Source organism: Danio rerio, chromosome 5 (genome assembly GCF_052040795.2).
Source record: "Danio rerio strain M-AB ecotype USA chromosome 5, GRCz13ab, whole genome shotgun sequence".
Taxonomy (NCBI): Eukaryota; Metazoa; Chordata; class Actinopteri; order Cypriniformes; family Danionidae; genus Danio; species Danio rerio.
The window spans coordinates 68,422,346-68,441,897 of NC_141025.1; the positions used below are offsets into that span (position 1 = coordinate 68,422,346).

Sequence of the window (19,552 nt, forward strand, 5' to 3'; positions counted from 1 at the left end):
CATTTATCACTCATTATTAATAAATAAAGTTAATAATCCTGCATGTTTTACCTTAAATTTTAAGCGAACAACTCATTTTTGGCATGACTGTCCAAATTAGTCTAATTTTGTCATGCCGTTACCTTGAAATGCTAAGTAGATTTTGGCAGTCAGTTACTGATACTCATTTTTACAGCAGAGGAAAGTCAGTTGTAGTCCAATACTATACAGAATTAAACATATTCTGATGAACACAACAACTGGTATTTTGAAGAAAGCTGGAAACTGGCTTTTAACTATTGATTCCCTACTTTGGATTTTGTTGGCTATTGGTTTGTTTGGCTATTGGTGTCTTAAGCTGCGTCCCAAATCGCATACTTATGCACTATTCTACGCCATTTTATAGTATAAATAGTGTAAGTAGTGTGTTCACACTGAAAACTCTAAAAGTAATAAGTGCACTTTAATTACCCGGATGATGCCCTCATTCAGCCGCTAAAATGAAGTGTGTAATGATGGACACTTTACGCACTCAACGACCGCAGGTTTACTTACGTAGCGGAAGGGGCGGAGCTATCAGACGCACATGTTGAATAACTTTATTTATTTTGGATGGTGAAAGCAAAATTCTCCTACGAGAGTGATTATAGCGCCTCCCGATGGTGAATGTGGCAATACTCACGGCAGGTATTATTTGATAATTCGTTTGTTTATTTCACTGATTTGGCAACCGTCAAATGTCATCAGGGAAACGGTTTGAATTTCAGCTTAGTAAAAAAACATTAGTGTGCCATTTAGGACGCCACAACAAACATATACTATCCTGTTGAGTGTGTAAGTGCATAAGTACATAGTGGATGAGTGCATAGTGTATAGTGTGCCATTTGGGACGCAGCTTTAGAGTCATTGAAAAATGATTATTAAGTGGTGAATTAATGCACAAGTACATTTTATAGCATTTCAAATATATTTTGTGCATTGTGTATGTTGTTAGTGCACATACATTGTTTACTCATAGTGTTTACATGGTCATAATACAGCAAGTAATACAACAAGCATTTAAAAATAGTTTGGGCTAGCTTTTGCAGCTTTACAATGCACTTGATGGGTGAACATTAGCCAGTGGGGGAGTGTCTTTTGTCTCTCCATGTGTGAATTCATCATAGTAGTTGTCACTGCCATGCATACAGCTGTGCTGACCCAAAAAACTGACTTTACAAAATGTAAATCATTGTAATGTTTTCTTCTATGTGAAAATAATTTTCGCATAATTGTAAAGTAAATATTCTACAAGACTGGTTACTGAAAAAGTGTTGTTCAGGCCCATTCAGTGTAATTTTTTTTGGTCCTTATTTAAAATATTTTTTTTCTAATATTTTAATAATAAATAGCTGAAATAAGCACACATGTCAGGGCATGTCAAAACATCTTAGGGGCCCCAAAATAACCTCTGACCCCAGAGGGTTACATTATTCAGAATATCTTTTTTTATATTAAACAGAAAAAATAAACTGATAAAGGTTTGGAAACAGTTGAAGGTGAGTAAATAATGACACATTGTTTTATTTTTCCATTTAAACATTCTACCTTGACACTAACATGCTGATACCAGAGCCATAAAAAAAACTTCAGATTTGATTTCAAAGGGGATTGTAGGTGCATACAATCTTTTTGAAGCTCACCTGAATGTGGCTGATTTAGTTTAGTAAATGTAGCTGAGAACACAGTTCACTGACGGAGCTCATGCTGTGCCTTTATAAAGAGCAATGGAAACAGATGCAGGCGTGGAATACTTAAGCTCTGCCGTCAATCAACCTCCCGCTGTCACTGGGCTCTTCTTGAGCTCTGGAGAACCGGTTTCAGGCCTCACTCCATCACGTCATGCCGGCCATTAATCTGACAGGCTTCAGACACAATACTGACATTCTGTGCAGTCTAAAGAGAGAGGATTGGAGGAATTAACAAAGCTTGTGCGTTACATAAACAGAGATCAGAGAAACGCTGTTGATAAAAGAGTGAGCTAGTGTCAGCGGCACATCACCTGTCAGTTCAATTCATAGCATGGCAAAAACATACTCAATTTGTTAAGGATGATTATTATGACAATGTGCACTCATTGGCCACTTTATTAAGTACGCCTTACTAGTACCAGGTTGGACCCCTTTTGCCTTCAAGACTGCCTTAATCCTTCGTGGCTTAGATTCAACAAGGTACTGGAAATATTCCTCAGGAGTTTTGGTCCATATTGACATGATAGCATCACGCAGTTGCTGCAGATTTGTCGGCTGCACATCCATGATGCGAATCTTCCCTTCCACCACATCCCTAAGGTGCTCAATTAAATTGAGCTCTAGTGAATGTGGAGGCCATTTGACTACAGTTACCTCATTGTCATGTTCAAGAAGCCAGTCTGAGATGATTTAAGCTTTATGACATGGCGCGTTATCCTGCTAGAAGTAGCCATGAGAAGATGGTTACACTGTGGTTATAAAGAGATAGACATGGTCAGCAACAATACCCCGGTAGGCTGTGGCGTTGACACGATGCTCATTTGGTACTAATGGGCCCAAAGTGTGTCAAAAATTATCCCCCAGACCATTACACCACCACAACCAGCCTGAACCGTTGATACAAAGCAGAATGGATCCATGCTTTCATGTTGTTAACATCAAATTCTGACTCCACCATCTGAATGTCGCAGCAGAATTCGAGACTCATCAGACCAGGCAATGTTTTTCCAATCTAATATTGTGCAATTTTGGTGAGCCTGTGCATATTGTAGCCTCTGTTTCTTGTTCTCAGCTGACAGGAGTGTCACCCGGTGTGGTCTACTGCTGCAGTCGCCCATCTGCCTCAAGGTTAAACGTGTTGTGTTTTCAGAGATGCTCTTTTACATACCTCAGATGTAACAAGTGGTTATTTGAGTTACTGTTGCCTTTCTATTAGCTCGAACCAGTCTGGCCATTCTCCTCTAACCTCTGGTCATCAACAAGGCATTTGCACCCACAGAACTGCCACTCACTGGATATTTTCTCTTTTTTCAAACCATTCTCTTTAAACCCTAGAGATGTTTGTGCATGAAAATCCCAGTAGATCGAAGTACAAATTTCATGTCATTTGAATGACTGCAATTTAACACATCGCCACATGAATGCAGGCAAAACGAATTCAAAGCATAATGAGAAAGTTGAAGGCTTGAAAGCAAATTGTTATGTTAACATATTATTTAGCAATGTTTTATGTTAGACCAGCAATCATTCGTTTCTGTTTATCATTTTACATTTTTTTAATAAAAAAGAAAGAAATAGTCCTTTTCATATGGTTAATATTTGTAGACTATTATAATTGATTACATTTAACAGAAAATGTACTATTGTTATCAGGATATAAGATTCCTGTAGTATAACCCAAGCATATTCAGCACCACGGACAGCGCTGGGTCAAGGAATTTGTCCTGCATAACTTTCCTGTTATGTTTGTATAAAACATACACTCAAAAAAATGTAAAAATGTTTGTTGTTTGTTCAAACTACTTATTTAAAATGAGTTGAAACAACACAGTTCTACACTTTTTTGGGGGGGGGGGGGATTAACTTTATTGTTTTATGTTCAATTCACAGTAGGGGATTGCCTTCAGAAACCTTTTTGGTTGTGCTGGTTGAAAGTCTCTTCACAGTCCAATAGTAATGATTAAAGTAAATGATCTATATGTGTTTTTATATTCTGGGTAAGGCATAAGACTAAAAAATGTTTGTCCAATTAAAAATTGTCGGGCCGAATATTCTCATAGTTCTGATAAGTAGCCCAAACTGTAAACAAATGTAGATTTGTACATTTGGACACTCCTGTTCATTTAGACAATCTCGGGACCGTTTGGGTTCCAATAGGTTCTCTGCAGTATTGGTGATGAATGGGATGCAATTCAACACACCATTGATCAGAAAAATCAACCTTTTGCCACTTTTCCATGATTAACTTGAAGTCAAGTTATTATTTGCTGCTCTTACAACTGGGATCAACGACAAGACTTTTTATCAGGTAGTGTACTGTGTGACTTGTAGTAATCTGCAAACAGAAAAACTAATAATTATATTGTAAATTTATTGGCTCCTCAATTATGAAATGTGATGTAATTGCTCTTCTCTATACATTGCAAAAATGTTATCTCGATGAAGCCATGATTGTAGCCTCTGACTCTATAAATTCTAGATGTCATAAAGATAAAAGAATGGAAATGAAGACTACATACCTATACGCAAGTATCACAACATCTACAGAAAAACCACAATATCTCAGCGAAGCAAACATTCACTCTGATGACAATGAGAGGACAGATGTCCTCACATTTGACTTACATAAACACAATTTTTCTTGAAGTGTTGCAAATAGAACCAAACCAAGAAACAATGCATCACTGTAACAGATGAAGCCTCTGCTTTAGAACAAAGCAAATGATTTGCAATTCATCTGACAGTGGCTTCAATTCTAACATGTCTGATATATCTGGTTCCTATTGGCTGTTTATGAAAGGATAACTGTAGTATTTATGATGTTTGGGATGCAGTTCAACAGATAATTCATCAGAAAAATCTATCTTCTGCCACTTCTCCAAATGATCAGCTAGAAGTCAAGTTATTATTTGTTGCTCTTAAAACTGGAATCAACAAGACTCTTCTCTATACATTGCAAAAATGTTATCTCGATGAAGCCATGATTGTAGCCTCTGACTCTATCAATTGTAGATGTCTTTTTAAATATAATAAAGTGAAAATGAAGGCTACATACCTATACACAAGTCTCACAACATCCACAGAAAATCCACAATATCTCAGCGAAGCAAACGTTCACTCTGACCAATGACAAACATTCACTCTGATGACAATGAGAGGACAAATGCACATGTGACTTTCATTAACACAGGTTTTCTTGAAATGTTGCAAATTGAACCAAACCAAGAAACAATGCATCACTGTAACAGATGAAGCCTCTGCTTTAGAACAAAGCAAATGATTTGCAATTCATCTGACAGTGGCTTCAATTCTAACATGTCTGATATATCTGGTTCCTATTGGCTGTTCATGAAAGGATAGCTGTAGTATTTGTGATGTTTGGGATGCAGTTCAACAAATGATTCATCAAAAAAATCTACCTTCTGCCATTTTTCCAAATGATCAGCTAGAAGTCAAGTTATTATTTGTTGCTCTTACAACTGGAATCAACAAGACTCTTCTCTATACATTGCAAAATTGTTATCTTCATGAAGCCATGATTTTAGCCTCTGACTCTATAAATTCTAGATGTCTTTTTAAAGAGAATAGAGTGAAAATTATGGCCACATACCTATTCACCTTATTCTCCGCCGACGAGGGGGCGCTGACATTTGAATTTTTTTGGCTCGAGACTTCCGGTCTCATTCACTTCCATTCATTTTTTGACGTTAAAAACTGCTCGTTACGCTGCTTGATGTTGCAATTTGATATTTTTTTATTATATTATTTTACATGGTCTGTAAAGTCATGCCAACATTTGTTTGTAGAGCAAGCAGTTTGACCATTTTCTGCCGTTTATTATTCCTAGTCATTTCTCCCATAGGCGACTGAATCGGAAGTTCTAAGACAATCGCGAAAACAGTGCGCACTTCTGCATTTTAGAATAAGGTCAATTCACAAGTCTCACAACATATACAGAAAAACCACAATATCTCAGCGAAGCAAATGTTCACTTTGACCAATGAGAGGACAGAAGCACAAGTGATTTTCATTAACACAAATTTTTTTGCAAATAGAACCAAACCAAGAAACAATGCATTACTGTAACAGATGAAGCCTCTGCTTTAGAACAAAGCAAATAATTTGCAATTCATCTGATGACACTGTCTGCAATTCTAACATGTCTAATATTTCTGGTTCCCATTGGCTGTTCAGACTGTGTGTAGCATGTGTGGCTAACATGGTTAGAAAGGCCTGACTGTATCTAATATGAGCACACGATCAATACAGAAAGTAATGTTTTATTGTGGAATGAGTGTTGCAGGTGGTTGGATATGAGTGGAGGTGGGGTGTCGGGGTGAGTGTGTTGGTATTCTGCGATAAGCACAGATCCAGAGACATGCGCCATCAGAGCGCGTGAGGGATTACAGGGGTTTACACATCCAGAAATACAGATAATGGGGTATTTGTAATCAGAGCAGAACCATCACGCTAAAACATTTGCCTTAACAGGAATTCGCCTGCTGGTGTTTATATGGAGATTACTCTGCTGACATCACGTTTGCTGTCACTTTGTGATTGAAGCATATTTACAGCTTGTAACTTTAATGGAATTAATTTGTGTCATGTTGCTGATATGATGGACATGTGCATGGAAATGGAGATTTATTGAGCATTACTCATCATCCTTAAGGCTGATTTATACTTCAGCATCAATCGCACGCATGTGCTCTGACTCAGCCTACGCGTGTTCGCATAGCCCTCGACATGGCTGTCGGCGACGCTGACGCGCACCTCTCTAAAAATGTAAATGCATGTTGCATCGTCGGATAGCGCAAGCTCTGTGATTGGTCTGCTTAGTAGCACTGACGAGTGTGGGTGAAAGTGAGAACTAGATGCAAACTGTTGTTTTGTGTTTACCTTATGATTAAAGTTGTTGCACGTCCACCGATTCCCTCTTCAAAAAGAGCAAGTTTGGGCCACTTGTACGTAAATGTAGCATTCAGAAAAAACAAAACACCAGCAAAGAAACTCAACACAGAGAAACATAAACACTACAGCCAGCTAGCGTTTCTGAAGTGTTATTGCAGAGCAACACAAACCGTGTGCAGAAGTATAAATGCACGGCTACACGCATTGCATGCGCTGTGGGTCACGCCGATCACTCCACACCGAAGTATAAATTAGGCTTTAGCAAGTAGTGTGATTACCGACCCTTGTGAGCTGGTCACATGGTCTGAGGAGTTCATTCCAGTAATCCATCCTGCTGGTGATAAATGTGCGTACAAGTTTCTCACTTGAAACAAAGCATCTAATTCTTGTAATGTTTTTGAGATGATAATATCCGGATTTAGTATGGAATTAGATCAGCCTCAAAAGTAAAACATTTACAAAATAAAATTCATACATCCACAACACAATTTACAATTCCAGTTCATAAGTTCAAAACACAATTTAAGAATACACAAATCCAATTCGTAAATTTAAAACGCGATTCAAAAATACACAAATTTGATTCGTAAATTCCAAACAGGATTCGTAAATACACAAAGCTAATTCACAAATTCAACACACAATTCATAAATACACAAACCCTATTCATAAGTTCAAATCAACATTCATAAATACACAATTTAGAAATTCAAAATACGATAATAAAATACACAAATTCAGGAGTTGTATTTATGAATTTTGTTTATATGTGATTTGATTTTATAAATGGATTTTGTAAATGTGAATTGCGCTGTGCATGTATGAATTTTATGTTGTAAATTTATGCTCCATAAATTTAGTTATTCTGATTTGACATGACTACTGAAACTATGATCTGACTTCAGAATCGCATAAAGATGCTTGACTTAACTTGGTTTAAAAAAAAAATATATATATATATATATATATATATATATATATATATATATATATATATATATATATATATATATATATATATATATATATATATATATATTTATTTATATTTATATATATGTTTTCATTCAAGGGGTCCAATTATGCTTTTTCAATTCATGAATTTATTTAGTGTCTAATATGTTTGGGCATAAAAACATCTACAAACTTACAAATCTCAAAGTCCACTCTTAAGGGAGATATTTTGTTTTTAAACAAATCACTTTTAAGAACTACAAAGAACAGCTCGTTTGGACTACACCATTGTTATGATGTCACAAAGTGGGCCAACTAATTGAGCCGTTTTTGTCAGGCTGGGGAGTCAAGTGTTGTAATAATGTAATATATGCAATAAATAATTCACCTTTTCAAACCACCAAGCAAAGTCAAGACTGTAAAAGAGCATAATAATGCTCCTTTAAAGGGCACATATTTTACCCCTTTTTTAATTTAAATCTTTAAATCTTTTGTCTCCAGAATGTGTCTGTAAAGTATCAGCTCAAAAAACCAATCCGATTATATATTATAGCTTTTAAAATCTAAATTTTAACTATCTGGATATTGTTGCTGTTTTTATTGCCTGTGCCTTTAATGCAAATTTGCTAGTTCTCCCCGCCCACCATTCCCACATGCATATCATAGCGTGTAGCCTTTACGTAGATAAACAGCACAGTGACAGACAATAATGAAGCAGATCTCCCTAACTACAGTATGAACTTACCCAACGGTTATTTGAAGTATTTGTTGTGAAGTGAATTCAAGCCTTTCTGCAACAATGAGTCCCACACAAAATTGTTATAGCAGAAAACACACGTTTAGCTTTGCAGTTTTTTTGCACGGCAAACGTGACAGGATACACTTTAATATACACTGCTGTATGGATATTCGTAATGTTAATGTACAAAATAAATTTAAGTCCACAAACCAGGATTGTAGCATCTTCTTATAATTGTATTGACACTATGTGGCTGTGGTGATGAATTACGTAGCAATTTTACTGTATTTATTACAAACATGCACTGTTTTAAAAACGTTTTAAACTTCAAACTGATTCTGGGGGTGCTGATGATCAGTGAGCTGAACAGATCTTTTAATCCCAGTTGCTTTGCACTCGTCCTGTTTTGCGGATATGATTATACACCTTGCTATAGAGACAAATGCGGCTGTGAATCAATTCGGTGGGCCGAGAAAACCACACTCCTATGTCACATTGCGGTGGGCCTCAAAATGGGAGGGATTTGGATCCTATTTCAATGTCAGGACATTAAAAAAAGAAACTTGTCTTTATTTCACCCTAATATGACACAATATACCTACACACAGTTATGTCCAAACAGCTTACAAAAGATGATTTTTTTATCATAGGTGCACTTTAAAATATTTTTTTTTTCCTTTCAGATGTCAATCTCTCTTTAGATTGATGTCAGTGTGTTCCTCAACTCCTAATATTGCAATACTCCTGATAAGCACAATTATAAGTAGCACCCACTCCACATTCACTGAAAATCATTGCTTGACTGTACATCATCACCCTTGGACTGTTAGGAACTGTTATAAACCAAAATATCTACCATCCACAAGTAGACATCTGTTGCCAGTGAAGTCATTTATCAGAATAACATTTCACCGTTTTCTAAGTGCCGAGCCATTCGTCCTTCTGGACAGACACACGTGAGAGGAATGTAACCGTTCGTTCCTTCACCCCTCGCAAAGGTGCCTTCCAAGATCCATTTCAGAGCACATATTGCTCATACCGCGTGTCACACAAGGACACATCTGCTTCGACCTTAACGTGCAGCACGGTCTTTCCAAATGACAGAACCCCCCCCTCCATTTCTCTGACTCCAATTCAGCGGCACGCTTCACCCGTCGCCATTTTCCCAGGGCTCGGTCACCGTCAGCCCAATGTTCCCATCCCATCAACTCAATTAAAGTTACCTGTCTGTGATCTGCTCATTCTCTCCGTGGAGCTGACGGTTTTGAAAGGGTCATCCTTATTAGCTCCAGATGTACAGGGGTTACGGGCTCGGCAGGAGGGCTCCTCTGTGGTGTAAAATGAGGATGGCGGCACATCAACACCAGAGCGAGAGGAGGTCACCAACCTGTGCGCGCATTACTGAGATGTCACTGAACACACTCTGCACGTCTCATTATGTACATGTTGACCCTGTGATTTGTGGTCGTAGGTCGTTTCTTTCTTTCTTTTTAAATGTGCCATGGCCTCAAAATGCTTTTGAGCATTTAACCCTTTCTATGTTTCGAATTTTGGCACAAATGTTATGTTGTGAGTCAAAATCCCTAAAATCACCAGCTCTAAAAGAAGCAATGAAATTGCCATCATGTCTGTTTGTCTCTTTTGGAGCAATCTTTGATGGTTGTGTGTTAAAATCTTAGTAGTGAAGTTTTAGTTTAGTTTGGTTGACTCGGTATAGGGCAGGTGTGTCCAAACTCATGGACGGCTGGTGTTTACTGTACCTCCAACTTGCCTCAACACACCTGCCAGGAAGTTTCTACACTGAAAAAAAAGCTGTCTGCAAAGTTGTTGCAAACTATTTATTTGTGTTGAATTTAAACAAAAAACTTAAATTTAGTAATGTTCAACTTAATTTGTTTGTTTAAAATCAGCTTAAATAAATAGTTTACAACCCCTTAACTTAAAAAAAGTTAGTAAATCCAAGGAATCATCCTTGAATCATTTTTTTCAGTGTAGTATATCTAGTAAAAGCTTGATTAGCTGGTTTGGGTGTGTTTGATTAGGCTTGGAACTAAACTTTTCAGAACACTGACCCTCTAGGACCGAGTTTGAACACCCCTGGTATAGGGCAACAAGGTGACTTGGTGGTTAGCACTGTTGCCTCCCAGCAAGAAGGTTGCAGGTTTGAGTCATGGCTGGGCCAGTTGGCATTTTAGTGTGAGGCATTGTGTGTACATATTCTCTTCGTGTTGGCATGGGTTTCCTGGTGCGCTATAGGTGAATTGGGTAAACAAAATTGGCGATAGTGTATGAGTACATGTGAATGTGAGTGTGTATGGGTGTTTTGCAGTGCTGGGTTGCGGCTGGAAGAGCATCCATTGCATAAAACATTGTTGGCGGTTCATTCCGCTGTGTCCCCTGCTAAATAAGGGACTAAGCTAAAGGAAAAGGAATGAATGAATGAATGAATGAATGAATGAATGAATGAATGAATGAATGAATGAATGAATGACTTTGTATACGGAGCAGCTGAGTTAAGCTGAGATACCTTCATGGTACCTGCATGGTAACTGCAAACTAAACTGAACTTTAACTGGCTAGCAGGCTAATCCAGCTAAATTGCACAGGCCTCAGCTTAACATAGCATCAACATCTTCGCTATGTTTAAAGTCGCTTAAATCAGCTTTCTTCCTCATTCTGATATTAGGTTTTCTGATACTAGGATTTCATCCTGCTAGGTTTAAACTTCAGCAAATCATCTTGACCATGTCTGAATGAATTTAGCTGCTTCCATATTATTGGCTAATACATTTTCAAGCAGTTGAACATATGCATTCAAAATTGCTGGTGAGTGTATTTAAACAAAAAACAAATAGTAACTTGACTTTTAGTTGATCATTTGGAAAAGTGGCAGAAGGTTGATTTTTCTGATCAGTTATCTGTTGAACTGCATCCCAATCATCACAAATACTGCAGAAGACCTATTGGAACCCGCATGGACCCAAGATTCACACAGAAATCAGTCAAGTTTGGTGAAGGAAAAATCATGGTTTGGGGTTACATTCAGTATGGGGGCGTGCAATAGATCTGCAGAGTGGATGTCAACATCAACAGCCTGACGTATCAAAACATTTGTGCTGCCCATTACATTACAAACCACAGCGCTGATCCTTATACTTCAGCCTCCACATCAAAAATTCCTGAAAGCAAAGAAGGTCAAGGTGCTCCAGGATTGGCCAGCCTGGTTACCTCAAATGAACATTATTGAGCATGTCTGGGGAAAGATGGAGGAGGAGGCATTGAAGATGAATCCAAAGAATCTTGATGAACTCTGGGAGCCCTGCAAGAATGCTTTCTTTGCCATTCCAGATGACTTTATCAATAAATTATTTGAGTCATTGCAGAGATCTTTGGATGCAGTCCTCCAACCTCATGGGAGTCATACACAATATTAATTGTTTTTCCACTGCAGCATGACTTTATATTCTATTCTGTACATTATTTCTGTTAAATGACAAGACTTTTGTATAAGCAAAGTCAGACCTTACTGTCTTAATTAACTAATTAAAATCAAGGCATGATCATATTTTATTTTACATATTTCATCATACATCATACATATTTTATCCACTTGTGATACCAACTGATCAATTAGAAGTCAAGTTATTATTTGTTGTTCCTAAAACTTTAATAGACTTGTGTCAGGTAGTGTATATCAAGATCTCTACTTATTTAACAATGGAGCTGCCAGAATTTTATGACTACTAGAATGGCATTTATATAGTTATATTAGAGTATTTACTGCAGAAAAGGGCTTTACTTACATAGCATTTTTTGTGTGATGTTGCTAGTCCAAATAGCAAAAAATTCATGAATCAAGGAGATTTTGACATTTATTTCATAAAATGAGAAAACATTTTTTGCTTGTCTAGAACATGCTACATGATTTAAGAATTGTTAAATATTTGGACTAGAAACGAGAAGAAAAGCATTTTGTGCTGTGTACCGAATTCATTTTTCAATAATTATTTACATTTACATTCAAAGTTTTTATTGAGATTTTAGAATCAAGCTTTGAATGTTGTCATATTTTATAAATTCATTACCATAAAAGTATGATTTACAGTTGAAGGCAGAATTATTAAACCTCCTTTTTTCTTTTATATTCTTAAATATTTCCCAAATGATGTTTAACAGAGCAAGGAAATTTTCACAGTATGTCTGATAATATTTTTTCTTCTAGAGAAAGTCTTATTTGTTTTATTTTGGTTTGAATAAAAGCAGCTTTAATTTTTTTTAAAACCCATTTTAAGGTTGATATAATTAAACCCCTTTAAACTTTATTTTTTAATGAACTATAGTCTACAGAACAAACCATCATTATACAATAGCTTGCCTAATTAACCTAACCTGCCCAGTTAACCTAATTAACCTAGTCAAGCCTTTAAATGTCACTTTAAGCTGTATAGAAGTGTCTTAAAATATCTAGTAAAATATGATTTACTTTCATCATGGCAACGATAAAATAAATCAGTTATTAGAAATCAGTTATTAAAACTATTATGTTTAGAAATGTGTTAAAAAATCTTCTCTCCATTAAACAGGAATTGGTGAAAAAAATTAACAGGGGAGCTAATAATTCAGTGGGGTTAATAATTCTGACTTCAACTGTAAGTTATATATGTTGATTACAATTGTGTACGAGTTACTAGACCAACCGCTTATTTCACCTTAGCAAGCGGGAGAGTAAATATTTTTCACAACAGTGAGAATATTGTTTTTGAAAGTGTGAAAGACATGTCTGAAGTAAACTTATGGTTAGCTATCAGAATGCTATGTCCTCGTTAGTGGAAAGTTGCTAGGCAACGGAGGCATATCTAATCAGAGACAGAGGAAAAAGTAGCCATCAAAAGGTCAGTTTGACCTTTAAGAGCATTTCAGGTAGAAACACTCTGAACTATTTTGTAATTTTAGTAAAATTACAATGTTAGAATGAAATGTACACAAGTCAAGAAAAGTCCAATTTCAAAAATGGTCAAAATGCCTCTGTAAGTCTAGTTTAGAAGCACTGATTGTGCAGATGAAAGTGAAAGAGAACAGCAGACGTGGTGCAGGGCAGTTGAGGAGGGGGATCGGTAAAATGAGATGCCGGATCAGATGTAAGAGGTTCCGAATCTGGCGTGTTCTGGCACAAATTAATCCCTGCGTGCATTCACTATGTGCAGCGAAGGGCCGTGGCCAAAGGCGCTGCAATGTTATAGCAGAGAAAGCTCCACTGACGTCCAATCGCTGCTATTTCCACAGAGCTTCTTCTGTTTCTGTTTTTGGGCTTCCAAAGGACCCGACAAAAAGAGAGAAGTGCCTACAGTTTAATTTGAATTATATTCCAGAGAATTATAAAACAGATATAGCTAGCATTTGACAAAGGAGAACTTCCAGAATCTCTCCCACTTCAGTGCTGGATTCGGCTTAAAACTCCTCAAAGAAGGAGCAGCTCCAACCATATTAGCAGAAGCTGTAGATTGTGAGCCACTACCTGTAAACATTTTTTGTTGTTGTTGTTGTTGTTGTTAAAATTTATCAACTACTGGCACAGTTTTTAGAGTTAACGGTATGTTGTAGTGAGGACGTAAACAAGAATGTAAATAAAGAGAAATGCTGTTTGACAATTTAGCAACAAATTCATAACCGCTGTAAACATTAGCAGATTATTATGTTAGCACATGTTAACAATTAGAGCCTCTTGAGGACGGGCCTTTCGGAGGAACTAGGAAATATTATGGTCATTTTCATGTCAGCTGAGTGGCAGTCTATAATTAAGGTAAGATTCATGAAAAAATTATGTGATTTTCTACAAATGAAGCATGAGCACACATTGCTTTGCATCTTATAAACAAGTCCAAGCCTTAAAAATACACTCTGGACCACCCCTTTAAAAATCATAATTAATGTGGTTATTTAACAGTCCCAATTTAAAAATGTTTTTTTGTGAAGGTTGGGGTTTGGGTATAGAGTTAGTGTATAATAAGCTGTATTTACAGTATAAAATACATAACATCTATAGAGAGTCCTCATAAACCACATATACAAGTGTGTGTGAGTAAATTTTTGGGAAAACAAAAAACACTTTCTGAATCTATTAGATAAAGTCAAACCAATTGACGGAAAGCACAGTTTTAAGCAAGCAAATAATGTGTTTAACTGTAATCTGTTCACCAAACACGTAACTCCAACTAAATATTTTCTGCTCTCTGGATTGCTTGGCTACATTTGTCAAGAGTTTGATGTGACACTTGCAGCTTAAACCGAAATGAAGCATTAAACTAGATAAACGGATCCTTAATTGAACCCCCAGGCAGCAAATTAACATGCTACTTTTTTTAATCAAATGATATTCATTCTCATTATTTGTTTTGCCCGTGGTGTCGACCCTCCAATGCATTTGCCAGTGTACGCATTCAAAAGTGGTACATCAAGTTTTATTTGACTGACTTCTTCTACCTCCAGCTTTTTTTTTCTCTCCCAGTCGATTTTTGTGTTTTAATGACATGCTTTTATGTATTAAGAGGGACAGTTCACCTCAAAAAATGATTATTTACTTGCCATATTATTCACCCTCAACACAAAAGAACGTATTTTTAAAAAAGTTTGGCCATTGGCTTCCATAGTAGGACATATTATCAATATTATTACTAATATTGAACTTTCCAACATTTCAAGAGTTCACACTTAGCTGATAGTTTATAATAAAGCTTGTTTGGCATGCTGTCGCAGGAAAGAGCCCTGAGCTTATGAGATCCTTAAGCCCTGGGCTCCCTCCCGTTTGGAGGGCGAGAGGGGAGTTTGAGCTCAGGTAGATCTCGATGAACTCCTGACTTATTTCTGGCTAATGACAAATATAGGATGGCAGAGGAGAGATGTACGATTGCTAAGAGCTTGGCTATGGTATCAATTTGGTATTTTCAATTTACTTAGGTTGCATATTTTTGGACTGTGGGAGGAAACTGGAGAACTCTGGGAAAACCCACACGAGCACTGGGAGAATGAACAAATTCCACACAGATATGTCAACTGGTTTAGTATAGACTTTAATCAGAGACTTTCTTGCTGTGAGGCAACAGTGCTAATCACTGGGCCATCATGTTGCCCATCTGAAAAGGAGGGGGAGTATAGGGGTAGTTGGGTGTGGGGTTATTCTTCAAGACGAAGATACTGAGATATGAAAACTCTGGTTATTTATAGTGAGTTAGGAATCATCTGATTGGTGAATCAATCGTGAGCTGATGCGGGACCAGCTGTGATCAATCATAAGCATCCTCTCGGAATTAGTTTATAAATAAACTTCACTTTTTAAAACATCTTCTTTAGAGCTCAACAGAAAGGTCATTTTTGGTGAACTATCCTTTCAAACACAACTCTTCAGTTTCGAAGTTAAAGTAAAGCATTTACTGGAAGGGCTTGAAAGCCTGCGAAGATAAAATTGTGGGTTGATCTATCAGCGTTTACATGTTTTCAGTGATGCAGCTCTGAACACTCCATCACTTCATGACAGCTAAATTTAGGGTTGTGTTGTCTACAAAAGTGAGTCATTCAGATCTATATTTAAAAAACAAATGTATTAGATTTTGAGAAACCAGCGGACACGTATGTTTTGAACTCGTGGCTCAAACCCCCTGGGTGCCTGCTTTTCCCCTTCCCTCTTCCACATGCTGTTTTTCCTTTCCTATCATGCTTTTATGTGTTGTCTTATATCTGTATAAATGCTTTCTTTTGTGTCAACGTTGTTTTTCTGCTCTTTTGTTTTCTATTTATTCTTTCTTGCATGCGCACTCTGTGTCTCTGCATGGCTTGATCTGCATGCTGTAAACTGTAATGGTGATGCCGCGTAGCTTCCTGTTCCCAGATACAAGAAGGTAAGTTTCTCTTTATTCGCTGCTTTACAGCTGAATTTCCTCTGCCTGACCTGTTCACCCTTATTCGATTCACCCCAATATCAGGGATTAACAGATATTGGCTATTAATTATAAACTTTATCTACTTGTTAAGTTGTGATGTATGGAATACTGTTTCCAGGTCTAAGCCACTACTCAGTTGAACTAAGAAAATATTCATTCATGACCCTTTTTAATCATGTAATACATTAAAGTGATTTAATATATCACAGACATCAATATTTTAACAATTTATATATTTTAACAAATTCGCTTTTTATGGCCTCGCAGTTTCACAAATTTTTTCAGACCCCCTAGTTTTTTTGCGATTCCGAGATCACTGAATCCAACACACAAATCAACAAATAGTTGCACATTTTTGCACATTCTTTTAAACGCAAAATAATCAAAAAAATGTAAATAATCACATAAAACATCCTATTCCAAACCATATAATCAAATTAGATTTATTTCAGTTTGCAATTGTTTTACATGAAAAAAAAGATCTCTCACCTGTGCACTCACAAACATTACATTACATGAAAGAGGAGGACATTGTTTTGCAGCCTGTGCTGTAAGCAGACGCAGATGAAGCACTTGTGATTTACATGTGATTCAAATTATGATTAAAGATGCGATTAGACATCCTGTGGTGCCAATTGGGTGTTTGGTGCATTTGACGCACTTTAGACTGCAAAAGAAAGTGGGAGCAAACATCTAACAAATGGAGCAATGGAACAGACAAAAAAGAAAGCAGCTTACAATAATGGAGATTGGTTCAAGGATGACAGGTGCTGAACGTGACTGAATTAAAGGACAATACTTGTGCTTTGCATGTATGGCTGGTATTAAGATCTGCATCAAATCGATAAATGATTTCATTTAACTCTTTCCATGCAATTAATGAGAGAAAACGCTTTCCTGCCATTGACAAGTTTGTTTGCAAGTTTTCTCCACACAATGTCGACGAAACATTCTGCACCATCAAAGGCACTTGACTTGTGGTAGCACCCAAAAGGCAGAGGAAGATGTTAAACATCGCACAAAAAGTTGGACTTCTAGACATACTAAAGGACTTTTTAAATGAGAGAAAAGTGTGAAAATGTTAATGACTGTCTAAGAAAAGTCTATAAAGAGCCTTGAAACATCTATAATAATTGTAAAAATGAAGTGGACTACTTTGTGTATTTCGCCTATTGCCGAATAGCTTTAGAATGTAATTCTCACGGTAAACAAGGGACCACTGTATTGCGATCAGTTATATATATATATATATATATATATTTTTTTTTTTTTTTTTTTTTTTACATGCAAGTATATGTATGTATTTGCACACATATAGGACCTGAACAATGTAATTGTTAAATTTAATAAAACAATAAAATACAATTTTAAAATATTCATTTATTTATATATTTTTTCTTTCTTTCTTTTTTTCTAGATGTGGAGGTTAACACTTTCATTACTCATATTTCACTGTTCATATACTGTACATGAATGTTTTACATTATTAATAATTAATACATTTTAAATTATTTTAACCTTATATATATTTATTTACTTATATATTTTTAGTTTTAGTAAACTTATGGTACAATGTTGTTTTTTTTTTTTTTATTTAACCAATTTTTTATATTCTACTAATTTTCACATTTATAAATAAGATTCCATTTGTTACCTTTAGATTTGTAAAACTGATTTATAACCGATATATTGTTAAAATCAAATGTTAGTTGGTTAAATTAACATAAATTAGAATTTAAAGCCAAGACTTTAGAGTACACAAGACGGGTCACTCGTATACCTTTGAATGGGAAAAAGCATAACTGTCAAGATGGCGAATGAAGCCCCGCCTTCTAATACAGGATCCAATCGCTATATGGCGAATAAAGCCCACCTTCTAGTACAGGATCCAATCAGCGATTGCTATAGAATGACAATTCTCCGTGGGAGGGGATCAGACCAGATGTTAGTTTCTGCAGACTTTGTGCGATACGAACATTTAGAATTGAATCTAAATAGACAGTTGTTGTTTAATTTTATTGGTTATTCGTAATATGAAATGTAATTGTAAGCTTGGCTAGTAGTTTTGGAGAATTTGATGTTTTCCCATTCAAACTGAATCCCGAGCATACTGCCCGAGAGGCGTTTCAAAGATGGCCGCAGAGTGAAATGACTATCCTTAAAGGGACTTTGTTTAAAGTTAACAACGATTTATAAATACGGTATCAAATGTATTACTCATTATTAGCAACTAATGGGACTAATGTGTAGAATAACAGCTTTTACATTCAATATTTTCCGTGTACCCAGCTCTCTCTTTAGTGTTTTTCTATATATATTACATCAAACATAAACTAGTCCCATTGCCTTATTTTGTATGATTTTCTTCTTTTAATCTCTCATTTTTAATACTCTGCTTTTGTTTTTCTGTTAACATTTATTCATTGAATACCCCATTAATGTGATGGGAGTGGTTGAATTAATTTACACTCACCGGTCACTTTATTATTTATACCTTACTAATACTGAGTTGGACCTCCTTTTGCACTCAGAACTGCTTTAATCCTTCGTGGCATAGATTCAACAAGGAACTGGAAATATTCCTTAGGGATTATGTTCCATATTGTCGTGATAGAATCACGCAGTTGCTGCAGATTTGTCAGCTGCACATCCGTGATGTGAATCTACCATTCCACCACATCACAAAGTGCTCTATTGGTTTGAGTCCTGGCGACTGTGGAGGCCATTTGAGTACAGTGAACTTTATCATCCGGATGTCGCAGCAGAAATCAAGACTAATTAGACCAGGCAACGTTCAACCTTCTATTGTCCAATTTTAGTGCCTGTGTGAATTGTTGCCTCAGTTTCCTGTCCTCCGCTGACAGGAGTGGCATTCGAAGTGGTCTTCTGCTGCTGTAGCTCATCCGGCTCAAGGTTCGATGTGTTGTATATTAAGAGATTCTCTTCTGCATATCTCGGTTGTAACGAGTGGTTATTTGAGTTACTGTTGCCTTTCTATCAGCTGGAATCAATCTGGCCATTCTCCTCTATTCTCTGGCATCCACAAGGCATTTGCGCCCACAGAACTTCCGCTCACTGGATATTTTCTCTTTTTCAGACCTTTTTCTGTGAACCCTAGAGATAGTTGTGCTTGAAAATCCCAGTAGATCAGCAGTTTCTGAAAAACCCAGATCAGCCCGTCTGGCACCAACAACCATGCCACATTCAAAGTCACTTAAATCACCTTTCTTTTCTAAACTGATGCTTGGTTTGATGTGCAGCAGATCATCCTGACCATGTCTACATGCCTAAATGCAATGAGTTGC

At 36.6% G+C, this 19,552-nt stretch overlaps 2 protein-coding genes across 12 annotated transcripts in view; one reads left to right on the plus strand and one right to left on the minus strand.

Annotated features, from left to right (window-relative positions):
- Nucleotides 1-19,552, plus strand: part of doc2b (double C2-like domains, beta) — a 408,709-nt gene that overhangs the window by 302,898 nt on the left and 86,259 nt on the right. For 4 of the 10 annotated variants that reach the window (XM_087254531.1, XM_087254532.1, XM_087254533.1 and 1 more), the window contains one exon: nucleotides 16,182-16,205. The exons of the other annotated variants lie outside the window; for them this stretch is intronic. In XM_087254531.1, the coding sequence (XP_087110657.1) occupies nucleotides 16,182-16,205 (24 nt within the window). The remainder of the gene's footprint in view (nucleotides 1-16,181; nucleotides 16,206-19,552) is intronic. 10 annotated transcript variants of the gene reach the window in all.
- si:ch211-209a2.2 overlaps nucleotides 1-19,552 on the minus strand; it is a 142,069-nt gene that overhangs the window by 13,117 nt on the left and 109,400 nt on the right. Inside the window, exon 8 of one of the 2 annotated variants that reach the window (XR_015492050.1) lies at nucleotides 1,662-1,914. The gene's annotated coding sequence lies outside the window, so the exon portion shown is untranslated. Of the gene's footprint in view, nucleotides 1-913; nucleotides 1,915-19,552 lie in introns of those variants that run through there. The other variant, XM_087254638.1, reaches the window with a different exon arrangement.